The sequence below is a fragment of the Argiope bruennichi genome, chromosome X2, assembly GCF_947563725.1.
Source record: "Argiope bruennichi chromosome X2, qqArgBrue1.1, whole genome shotgun sequence".
NCBI lineage: Eukaryota > Metazoa > Arthropoda > Arachnida > Araneae > Araneidae > Argiope > Argiope bruennichi.
Window position 1 is genome coordinate 56,559,753 of NC_079163.1, and position 13,326 is coordinate 56,573,078.

The 13,326-nt window shown below is 31.3% G+C and overlaps 1 protein-coding gene across 8 annotated transcripts in view; it reads right to left on the reverse strand.

Annotated features, from left to right (window-relative positions):
* Positions 1-7,259, reverse strand: part of LOC129960136 (uncharacterized) — a 34,339-nt gene extending 27,080 nt beyond the window's left edge. For all 8 annotated transcript variants that reach the window (XM_056073304.1, XM_056073300.1, XM_056073296.1 and 5 more), the window contains exons 1-3: positions 7,121-7,259; positions 6,364-6,409; positions 2,320-2,395 (exon numbers count right to left, since the gene is read on the reverse strand). In XM_056073304.1, the coding sequence (XP_055929279.1) occupies positions 2,320-2,395; positions 6,364-6,409; positions 7,121-7,204 (206 nt within the window). In that variant the 5' untranslated portion in view covers positions 7,205-7,259. The remainder of the gene's footprint in view (positions 1-2,319; positions 2,396-6,363; positions 6,410-7,120) is intronic.
* Between the last annotated feature and the right edge of the window lie 6,067 nt (positions 7,260-13,326).

Here is a 13,326-nt window from a genome sequence, read left to right on the forward strand (position 1 = left end):
ATCTTTATTATCTAGAATTTAGCAAAACCAAATTTATATATTAAGGGGAGGATATATTATTTCTCTTGCTCTTTAATTGTATGTCACACAAAATTAAGGCCTCGCGTGAAATAAAGCACAAAACATTTTTGTTACGATAAAATTCTATAATGATTACTTAGCAAGAAGAATTACAAAGAAAGATTTTATTTATTTATTTATTTTCGCCAATTCAAGCATTTAGGCATAAACTTCTGCAACAAATAAGGTACAACATTTCTGTATGGCCTAATGTACATTTTTCAGTTATTTCACTTTCAATGAACATATGTGAATATATTTTCGATATATCATTGAAGGAATTAAAGGACAATGATGACACAAGTTTTAATGCCAATAAAAATTCAGCCTTAAATGATTGTTCTCGAACTAAAATGTTTGAAATAGTTTATTTTTGGACATTAAAACTGTAATTTTTTAATTGGACATGTCATTGAATCATGCCTCTTTTCACATGATTAATAAATGCCTGTTTCAATATATTATTTAAGCTTGTAATCATCTTACAAAGCAAGCAGCATGCAACAAACTGATCGTGTGGAATTTCTGAAACCCATTCAGGAAAATCAAGGTCGATTTTTTTTTTATCCATCCAATCTGCATAACTTACACTACATATGGATTTTGAGCAGCTCATTGATTTTAAAATATTCTCTAATCTACTTTGAATATGCTGACAATTTCTCAAATAATAAACAAACCATTCATTAAACTCAAGTATGTAGACTAAATACCACTACACTGCCTTCTGCAGATTGAATGCTGCTCATACCTCAAGAGAAATATATAAGAAAGCAATACCTCGACCTAGCCAGAGGACATGTGGGAAAACAAATGCAAGAGAAATGTATTCTTTCAAGTAGTTGCAGAAGTCTCGTGCAAGCTAGCTGCAATTTAAGAATCATGGAAAAAGAACAACTGTCTCGCATAATGAAATTAATATGATATATACAGAAAAAAAGAAGCGAGTTTCTACATTACACAATTGTGAATGGTATTGTTACGTTTCTGGAAATAAAACTACAAACTTTTATTCTTGCAGTCTTTAAAGACAGCCATTTTTGGATGGGGTGGGGGGACTAAAAATTCTCTGTATTTTCCCTGTTTTTACAAATTTTTTTCACATTTCCCTGTATTTTACTAAGTTTTTTTTAAAGAAGATTTTTAAATTTCCTGTGTTTTTCTGTTTTCTCTATTTTCCTGGTGGCATGGCAATTCTGATTGATATTAAATCCTGCTTAATTGAATAAATAATTTTTAAATATATTTGGACAATATTTAGACTTATTTAATAGGTTATAGTTCTAAATATAATCCAGATATAACTAACAGCTTTTGTTACATCAATAACATAAGTTTTCATTAATTAAATAGATTTCTTCAATCCAGAATTTTAAAGAGATAAGAGACAGTATAAATTAATAAAAACAACTAAAATTTATTCATTCCCTATGATACTTAAAACATCATTCACAAATTATTTAGGCTTGCCTTCATAGCTTATTAAATATATATTTCATCTACATCTTAAGAATGCAATTTTTCTTCCTTTCTTTCTTTTTTTTTTTCTTCAACATTCCCAATTTTTCTATTATCTTTTTCTTGTTGTCTGACTCAATTTGGCAATTTAAAAACACATTCCATAAATTAACTTAAAATTTCAAACAGAATTTCATGATATTTCAAGGTTAATTGATCATGAATAAATATAAATCTTAAACAGAATGAATAATTAGAAAAAAGACATTTTAAGAAAAAGAATTTTAATACATTAAAAAAAATGCATTCATGTAACAATTAAACTGTGCCATATGTAAAAAAAAAAAAAGACAAAAATTTTTCCTTTCATTCTTTTAATATTTGGTAACAGCTATATTGCAAGACAAAATAAAAAAAAGGAAATTAAAAGGGCTTCTCTGCCAAGGGCAGTTAATATACTGCAGCAGGATTTAAACTATAATTTAACTCACTACTTCATAACTAAGCTTATTAATATTTAAAAAAATAAGTACTCAAAAAAGTTTCTATAAATAAAACCATTTATGTTTTAATACACAAAATGATTCATCATTTTTTCAGTATTCTAAACAAATCCTTATTAACAAATTCCATATTTAAATATTCAGCAATAGATAATCTATATAAATAAAGAACTAAAACTTTTAGAATTGTTTTAAAAACATGAATATTCATAATTTATTTAAAAAAAATAGAAATTGTGAAGAAAAAAAATTACCAAACTTTATATACTTCAGTTATTTTATTAAACTAGTTAATTACCTTGCACTTGAATGATAGTTGAAGCAAGATCGTAATTCCAGTAAAAGATACCCAGCTTTCCATAATTCAAAATACCCTGAAATAAAGTTAGATACAAAAAACATTAAAAGAAATAAAATGAAAAGACTTGCTATAGTCAGCAATAATTCAAATTAACTGTATGAACAAAGTTATATATTACTGCATCACAGGTGAATGATATGTTTACATAGGTTTCAGAATAACAAAAAGAGGTCATGAAATTGCAGAACTTTCAGTCTAAACCTACATTTTATTACACAAAATACTGATTACTGTGTGGATAAAGAATTAAATTCTTTGGAAGTATATCAGTTATTTTTAAATACATTCGGAATTCTTACTAGGCATAATGACAGTATACAATTTTGTCAATACTATACATGTTATACATTACTTTTTATTACACTGTGTATCAGAGTGTAAAATTGTCCAACACAATTTGTAATGCTGGACAAAGTCAAAATATTCCTCACTGTGCTGCTCTACATTGTTAATCAGATGTGAAAATACCAACTTCTGTTTTGGCATCAAACAATTCAGACAGATATTTTTAAATGTTTAAGTTGGCTCATTTATCAGTGTGTGCATAAACCTAAGCAACTCATTGCTTATTAAAAAAAAGTTGTGGTATTGCAAACTACAAAATACATTATATAATATATATATTCGAAGGGTGTTCAATTGAAAAGATACGAAACGACACTGTGGATATAAATGAAGACTTCATTCAAAGTATACACCATAGGCCTGAGCACAATGATCCCATTCATTAACGAGTCGAAGGATTCCTTGTTCCCAGAATTCCTGTGGTTGTGACGAGACCCAATCCTTCACAGCGTCCTTGAGTTCGCCGTCCGAGTTGAAACACTTCCCTTCCAGATGTTTTTCAGGGGACCAAACACATGAAAATCGCAGGGCGACATGTCCGGGCTGTAGGGCGGATGGTCAAGTTGCTCCCACTTGAACTTGGCCAGTTCCACGTATTTGAGCCTGGAGACATGTGGACGTGCGTTATCATGGAACAGAACCACACACCCCGGTCTTCTGTTCTTGATGGACCTATGTAGTCTCTCACAGTACACATCAGAGTTAATGGTTCTTCTATGCTCGAGGAATTCAACAAGTAGTGTCGACTGGACGGCGCTCTTTATAAGAGCCTCTGCTCTCCTGTGTATGCGGGCGCCCGAGCATGCTCCGATCTATGCCGGAGACTCCAAACGCATCCCTGGATGTCTCATTACATTCTCCCATAGTGGCACAGACAAATATGTTAACGGTTACGTTGTTACGACGTTTCGTACCTTTTCATTTGAGAATACCTTGTGTGTGTATGTATATTATATATATATATATATATATATACACACACACACATTTGTGCTACATTGTAGTAAAGGTCCAAAATTTTTATTATTTTATATTCAAATTCCATTTTAGAGATTAGTTTTGATCTGAGTGTTCATGAATAACATGGATAGAGAAAAGGTAACAAAACTTTTACTAATAAAAAGTTTATATATCTTAAGTTTTCTCCAAATATATGTAAGATTTTCTACTACAACTTTTGATAGTTAATCTGTGATAATCATTTTAAAATACTATTAACTGTATAGCAGCATGTCTAAATGGGCTCATCTTAAGTAATTATAAGATACAATAAAACATATCACACATTTATCATTTATACACCATTTCATCACAGACCTAGTTCATTTATAACCATTGTAATGTTTAAGTACTTCATTTGTATAATATGAAAGATGCAAAGCTTCAGTTATACTCTGTCTTTGTCCTACAGAAATTCTCAAATTCTCTGCCTCAGACATAATTTTTCAACTGTTATATAGGTAGAAATTTTTCCTTCTTAATAAGGGAGGTTTGAGTCAAATGTTAACTGGAAACTGCTGAGAAAGCTAACTAATTATTTCAAATTTTGTGCCAAACAAAATTTATAGAATTCAGCTAAAGGACATTTAAATCGTTGGTTTTATCACTTCATGTCAGGATTTTTAAATCTAAAACTAAATGAATATAATATTAGCGATGAAAATTATATTGTTGGACGAGATGATAAAATTTGGGATAATACATGAAGAAACCCAGAATCTTTAGATAATAGAGATCACTTTTGAGTACATGTAAATGATATCACTACGTATAAATTTTTCCCAATAGAAGGATTTATGGATGAAAAATCATCTGGTATCAATTTTAAAAAATGATGTAAAAGAATATGCAAAAGTAATTCTACTTAACAGTTTTGTTAGCTTCTTACCAGTCAATACTTAAGTAAAATTAGACAAGAAAATATTTTTATCCCAAGAAATCCCAGATATACCAATGTGATAAGGAGAATAGTCTTTGAAGCTTCTGTCATATTTCTTTAAATAATTCTTTTAAACTTTATTTAATACAATTGTATACTGTTCATAAGTTTTGAGCTGCTTGATTCTTAAAACGAAATAAAAATAACCAACTAAAATATTAAAGCATTATAAATATTATATATATATATATATATATATATATATATATAATAAATAGTAAGAAAATTTAAGCATAGTGCTTTGTTGGCAAGCCAATCTAGACACCCTTTATTCTTTTCAATGTCTTTTTCTATGCAAAATAAAGATGGAGGATTTACATCTAAAAAAGGATTAACAAATGTTTTAATAGCATCATACACTTTTGCCATATTCCTTTCACTGTCTTCTTCACAGCTGGAAATATCAATATTATGAACCTCTACAGCTATAAAACTTTTTAAACATTTATGAAGTTAATACATTAACTTCGATGGCACTTCTCAAAAAGCGGATAACAGATTTAGTATCTAATTTAATTTTTCTATCAACTAGCAAACAAAAGAAACCTAGAATGATAAGAGAATCTATGGACAGCAGCAGAAAATTGATCCTCCTCTTCTTTATTTTCATAGTAATCTAATGATGAAAAAGAACAACGAAATAATAAAAACAATAATGTCTATCATTTCCTCTTTTAAATGGTAAAAAGTGTTAAGTTTTTTTTTTTTTTTTTTCATTCACGACAAAACTGCTAAAAAATTTGAATATAATGACATTTAATTTTAAATGACATGTAAATTGCTAAGCAGAAAAGAAAAAAAAAAAAAGTAGGCTGTCTAGGAGGTGCATGAGAGAATCTGTGGGCAGCACCAGAATATGGATCCTGCTCTTCCCAATTCTCAAAATAATCGAAATGATGAAAAAGAATAATGAAATTAAAAAAAAACTATAATGCCCATCATTTTCCTTTTTAATTGCAGAAAAGTGTTAACTTTCTTTCCATTCATGGCAAAACTGCTAAAAAAAGTGAATATAACGCCATTTAATTTTAAATAGCATGTAAATTGCTATGCAAAAAAAAACAACAACTTATAAATAAAATAAACAATTCATTTCTTACAAAATAACAATGGATTAACATTGATCACTAATTTGCTTAAGATCTTAGAACTTTCCATATTGATATAATTAATGCATCCTTCTTCCAAAACACTTTTAACTTCTACAATTTTTACAACACAATATTTTTACAAATAACAAAACTTTTATTAATGAAGTATTCTGAGGCCTAACTACCATAATCATCACTGTCCAAATCCATTACAGTTCACCATAAATCTTTTCTAATAGCAACCTATTGATTTTGTTTCAACTTTATATAGAAACAATTCAAACAGATATTTTGTATTCTTTATGAATAAGCATTTTAAAACTTTTCTATGCATAAACATCTTTATGATTTAACAAACTGATGTTAAATCTTTTGAATTTAGTTTAAATTTATTTCTGTCTTCTTTATTTCATAACTATTTTGTTATTCATCATTTAAGGTTAGATATAGATTTTCTTCTACTCTCAATATAGTACATTTTCCACTGTTTAACAGATATTCAAAACATTTTCTTTATCATCAATGTATTCAGAAAACAATAATTTTCCATTTAATGAACAAAGTACAAATATTTTTTTATTTCCAACAGCATTCACAATAACTTACCTCGCCTCCATGCAGAAGGAAAGTATTTGCTGCCCAATAAAGAACTCTAGAAAGAAACAGAAAAAAAAATTAAATATGTACTCAAATTATACTTCATAATTAAAATTATTATTATTTATCATTATTTTTATTAATAATAAAGATGAAAGTGAGTGTGTGTCAACACTAAGGTTAGACCATCTGATCCAGAGCTATCAAATTTATCACATATACATAGCTCAGAGTATGTGAATGTGCATCTCGGCAAAATATTTTTGAAATTGTAATTAAAAAAAATTTTGATGCTTTTTCAGGATGATTTCCAAACATATTACAGTAGAAAATAAAAATTTACTGCAATTAAAAAAAAATTATTTTCAATGATACCAAATTTTTCAATAAATAATCTATTTTTAGTAAATTTTTTAAATTACTTTAAACGAATTTTACAACAATATATTCATTGTTGAAGTAAAATACATCATTCACATTGTTGTTATTAATATTTCAACCTCTCTTATTTTTCACTGTTAAGTAGGTTTCAGTATAAAACATGCTTTAAATAAAATTTTTGATATTTTGCATTTAAAATTAAGGTGTTTAAATTCAGATTAAATTGTGAAAAACTTTAAAAATATTTTGATAAACAGCAATTGAATAAATTAAATTCCTAGCATTTTTAACATCATATTGTTAAGAGCTTCAATTAAAATATCCATATTATCAATTTAAATTCAACAAACCAATGTTATAGCTTGACTATAATTAATAAACTTACAGGCAGGAACGCTTTAGAAGGATTGATTGTCCCATTGATAAAGAATTCATAGAACATGCTATTAAGCAAACAATTTATCAACATGTTACGCCAAATTCTTAAGAAGTTATGGCGGTTAGGAAAGAGATTAATCAATACAGCGGAAATACATTAGCGCTGCGCAGAGATACTAATATCAGCTCTATAGCGCAGAAAAATTGTAGAAGCTTTAGAGGTAGAGAGGGACTGCTACAAGAGAAAAAGTTGCGAGGGAAAAATCTTCAGAATAGTAGCTTATTACACCTATCCCCAAGAGCAATCTCGTTGATTCCGTTATTTTTTCACAGCTGAAAGATTATTTTGAACCTGTTTTCACCTAATTTTAAATATGATTGTTTTTTGTATTGGAAATATTTTTAGTTTAGATTATTTATAAGCATGATGGAAAATGTAAATGTATCTGATTAATTTAAAATCAAAAACGATCTGGTAGCATCCACTATTATGATTAATCTTAAATAAGATTGTGTTTCTATTGGAAATATTTTGAATGTATTTTCGATTATTTTTAAGCATGACAGAAAAGTGAATGCACGTGATTAATTAAAAATGAGCTATTATTGCCTGTTCATATTTATATTTTGTTAAAGCACAGAATCCAGCATCAAAAGCCTTACTAATTTAATAGTAGCAATTTGAAATATTTCCAGTTATTAAACAAATGCAATTTATAAATAACTGAAATTTGAAAAACTATTATCTTTCAATCATTTAAAAATGTAATTATTTTGTGAAATAATTTTAAATATAGATGCAAGAATTGCAAGCTGTACATTAGAAAATCGCTATAGCCCCCATTTTTCCCTATGAGCAAAATTTTGGTATTGGTCCTAGAGTCTAGTACGTTTGTGCATAACCAAGGATCATCGGTTGATCTTTTATTGATCCTTGGTTAAGGATCATTGGTTGATGATCTTTTACTGATCCTTGGTTGAACTATCTTTGGTGAATACGACAGGAAAAGTTTTTAGATTATTCTTCAGCAGATTGCATATCGATAGAGGACAAATGGACATTTAAATGTTTTTTGTAGAATTGAGCGTTACAGAAGTTGCACGTGTAGTTTATTTTACATTAGATGTATACAAGACAAGGAGAAAAATGGCCAATGGCTATCTTTTTTTAAGCCAGTACGGATAACTTGACACCCTTCTATGGTTGCCTAGCTTCTAGTGACGTCATACGAATGTTCAGTCCAATCCAATTAGCGATTGGCTACACTAATTCCGAGCTTCTATTTAGGCGTTTATAAAAGTGCACTTGTCGTGAAGGTTACGAAACCAAGAAACTACAGGTCATTAATTGAGGTAAGAATAGAGGTCAGGTAATTGAGCCATGAATAGAATAGGGGTGACTGAAAGTCCATCTTTAGCGGTCTGGGATACTGCACTCCCTAGTTAATGGATATGTAGTATTGGTAACTTGTATGTACCTTTACATATGTAACATTTGTATACTTGTTAGATTATATATACGTAATTTTGCAAGTATAGTGAAAGAAATTTTCCCAACTGTAGTACTTTGTCGTATATGTCATTTCTTTAAAATATTTACTTTAGTTCTATATTCTACTAATAGAGGGCGCCAGCAGTAAACAGAATATATGCAATCAAAGTCAGTCATGTCACAAGCAATTAAAAATGATCTGTATGGAATAGTGCATCGTCAAATGCGAATATCGGAAAGTCAAGTTCACTCTCATAAAATAAAGCGGTGACTTCGCACTTTCCAGTGAAGCCTCACATTTTCCAGTGAAGTCACCGCTTCGATAAATTTCAGTGATATGCAATTCAATGATACGATAATTCCAAGAATAACCGGCCCGTTCACTTCAGTGGGTAAGGGACTTTCCCTATGCATGATTGAACTATTGTTCGAGAGCTTCCTTTGGACAGATCGTATCGATTGTTACATTCTGTCGTGATCCAAGACCTGTAATCGGAATATATCAGTAAGATCGTATCAAGGATTTGAATCACACCCCTCTTTGAAAAGTATTGATCACTGGTATTTGTGACTTTTTGATATTGGTTACGTAATAACCACTCGTAAAATATTCGTCATCCTGAGTTGTAAGAGGTTTTTCACTAAAGGCCTTATCACACGGGCAAATACCGTCTACACTTTCGTGGACAGTTTTCCGTTTATACCCGCAGGCAACCGGTCAAGCAGGATTTTCGTCATCGTGGACTGTTTTCAACCGGCTTGAAAGTGTAGCCGATAGTGACGGAAAGATTATTCGCAAACGATATTCAACCAATCGTTCATGGCTTTCGTAGTGACATAGTTGCCAAGAATAACGCGATTGACGCCAATATGAAACTAGTTTGTAAACACATTTCCGAATCACTCCTTAAAAGACGGCAAAAAATGTTGTATGGTCGTGTGATAAAAAATGGGTTTTGATCGACTTTATTCATGAAAAGCCGGCTATTTGGAATCCACTGAATATTCATTATTAAAGAATAATGTTACACGAAGAAATTCGTACAATAATTATCAGAAGATGAAGAGATATTGACACCTGTAGATAGTCATCAAAACCCAAGAAAATTTATTTTCAGAATTAAAAAAAAAAAATTATTAATGTTTATGTGAACTGTCTTCTTTTTGTGAACTGTATTTGATCAGATTAAATCTTTAATTTTTTTTAAATAATGGTGGAATTTTTGAATTTCTAAAATATGAAAATAACATCTTCCATACAGTTAAAAAATTATTTAATTCCTATGCTGTTGTGAAAGTTAACACGGATCAATTCATTTTCTTACCGTTGAAATATTGTTCAGCACATTATATAGTACATTTGAGGGAATTGCAGAATATGAATGATTCTGTTTTTTTTTTAATGTTTTAATTAATAAATAATAGTGAAGTTTTTATTTTTAAAATTAATTGCACATCCAACTCACAAAATTGCTTTTTTATCATATTTCTGTGTTGAATTTCATTTTCACAATTTAATCTATAAAATACCAATACAGATACATTATGCAATTATTAGATTTTTTTTTTGTACGTGAAGCTATCATTATTACTGAAAAATTAACAAAATTGATATAAAAGCAATATATCCCAGGATATAATGTACAGAATATATAAACAGGAATCCCACTAACGAAATGAATAAACTGCAGATATTCACCAAACAGAAAAAGCGAATAAATTAGCCATAAAGTATACCTGTGTTTTAGGTTTACCATACAGCAAATCCCAACATGACGCCACTACACACATTTTTCCGTGCGCGTTTGTCCACGAAAATGTAGACGGTATTTGCCCGTGTGATAAGGCCTTAAGAGGGTTTTCATCTTCTGTACACTTTATCTCAATGGGATAAATCCGACGAACAGGACGTACAGTCTCACCGCTTGGTGTTTTCAATCGCACTACTCTAACGTTTTTATCCTTTCCTGGATAAACCTCAAGAATTTTAGCCACTGGTCACATTAATCTTTTCTTTGAATCATCTTCAATTAAGACAATTTCTCCAGGTTTTACTTCATAATAATTGTTTTTCGTCCGTGGTTGTAATAACATGCCTAACTACTCACGGCGAAATCTGTTTCTTAAGTGTTGTCTAAGATTTAGTTGATATTTGAGACTCCTTTTAACATCGGTAGTGTCGAGTTTATCTAAATCGGGCACTCCCACCGTCGGAATATTTTGTATAAACATTGATGGTGTGAGCGGAATGAGATCATTGGGATCTTCGGATAAGGACGTAAGAGGTCTGGAGTTAATTACCGCTTCACAATCACATAAGATAGTAACTAACTCTTCATACTACAAGCAGGCATTCCCTAAAACACATCTAAGAAGTTTTTCCCCCATTTGTACAATCCGTTCCCAAAACCCACCTCACCAGGGTACAAAGGGTGGTATGAATTTCCATGTTATTCTTTGGATAGAAGTTTCTCTTTCGATCACATCCCAATCCAGTTTTCGCAGAAAATTTTCAGCGCCTACAAAGTTAGTGTCATTATCGCTGTAAGTAACCTTTGGTCGGCCTCACCTGGCTATGAACCGCCGAAGGCAAAGGAGAAAGGACAAGTGACAGTGTCAGTTCGAGGTGTATTGCTCGCTACACTGCCCACGTAAAAAGAACTATCCACCATTTTTCACCTCCCTATATCGTAAGTGGTCCAGCTAAATCTATTCCGCTCACTTCAAATGCAGCTGATTTTTGTACTCTGTCCTGAGGCAAACCGATAGGTTGGGTCTCTATGTTCCTGTAATTGTATCTCTTACATCTTAAGCATTTGTTAATTTCTTTACGAACGGTTCTTCTTCCATTCATAATACAGAAATTTTCTCGCAATTTCGATAATAGAATCTGCACTCCAGCATGAGAATTTTCCATATGAACCTCTCTGACAAGAAGCTCTACTAACCTATGTTTTCCAGGAAGAAGAATGGGGTATCTAAAATTTCGCAAGTCGCCCTTCTCAGTTAATTTTGTTTTAATCCTTAAAATACTCTCCTTATCTCTAAAGACATTGAGGGTCTTCAAACCTCTAATTGATTCTTCGGTGAAAGACTCTTCTTAAATCATCCTAATGATCCTTTTTTCTGCTTCATTTATTTCAGATGTAGTCAAACATCCCTCTTTTCTGCATTCCTTTTCAGTTTTAGAATTATGCTGAAATATTGAAATCCAACCCAAAATTTTAATGATTTTGGCGTAGCTGGAAAACCGGGAGAAAAGACTTGTAGTAACAGGAGAGTTGTTTACAAGACTAATTGATTTGCCACATTTTTCTACAGAGACAATCTCTTCATTAAAATGGTCATTCGATTCTGGCCACAAATCCTCACGTAAGAGTAACCATTTAGGTCCCTCCCACCATTTAGAACTCAGAAGCTTCAAAATGGAGCATTCACGAGAGGGCAAATCGGCGGGGTTTAATGGTCCCGGAACATGTCTCCAGTCGTCTACATTTGACAGCTTCCGAATTCATTCATTCGATTGCGGACAAAAACGCTCCAATTCTCGTCTGATTCATTGAAAAGCTGTGGTAGAGTCGGTCCAAAACTGTGTTTTCACATTTACAATATTTAAACTATCTTTTACAAATTTTGAGAGTCTTGCACCAATGCAACAAGCAAGCAGTTCCAGTCTCTGTAGAGTAATGGATTTTAATGGAGCTATTCTAGATTTAGCAGCTAGCAAATGTACAGAGGTTCCATGGACTGATTGGCATCTGATGAATACAACTGCTGCATATGAAATGCCGCTAGAATCGCAAAATACGTGAAAGCTAAAGGAAGAAACATTGCAGCTTAAAAATTTCCTCGGAATTTTCACAAGATGTAACATTTTAATATCTTCTATCCATTTAAGAAATTTTTCTTTCATATCCATTGATACTTCCGAATCCCAGCTTTTTCCGATCGCCAACTCTCTTGCAATAATATTTTAGGTTGCAAAGAGACTGGATAAGTAAAACCAATTGGATCAAAAACTCTATTGGCATAAGATAAAATCACACGTCTAGTAATTGTATTGGGAGGCATTTCCAGTAAAGAATTGTCACAAAAAAGCATATCTTCTGATTTTTCCCACAAAAGTCCTAAAACAGGAGTTGGTTTGGGATCTTTTAATGAAATTGCCTCTCCTGTGTATTCTCTTCCTCTAAGGTCAAACTTGTTTGTGCCATCAGCTTTGTTGAATCTTCAATAAAGTGTTGCAGTTCCTGCTCTAAATCTACAGATGTCACACAATTGTCGATATAAAATTATTTCTTTAACTTCATATGGTAAGTATCATGGTAAGGAGAAGATAAATACTGGTCCAAATGATGGTGGATGGTAGCACTCAACAGAAAGGGGCTGCAATTCAGGCCAAAAACTACTCTGGCATGCTGATAAACTTTAGTCGCATCTCTGCTGTCATTCTTCCACCACAGAAATTTCAAGTATCTTCTTCAGCAACAGATATTTGAAGAAACGCCTTTTTGATGTCTGATGCAACACCAAAAGTTTTCTCCCGAAATTTCATAAGTACTGAAGGTATCGTCTCTATAAAATTTGGACCTTTCATCAAACAATCAATGTGAGATTACCTCTTGACGCATGAACCGTCAAAAACTGGCCGCACTTTGGTGGTGGAATCATTTTTAAATACTCCTCGATGAGGTAGGTAGTGACCAGAATCTTCTATAATA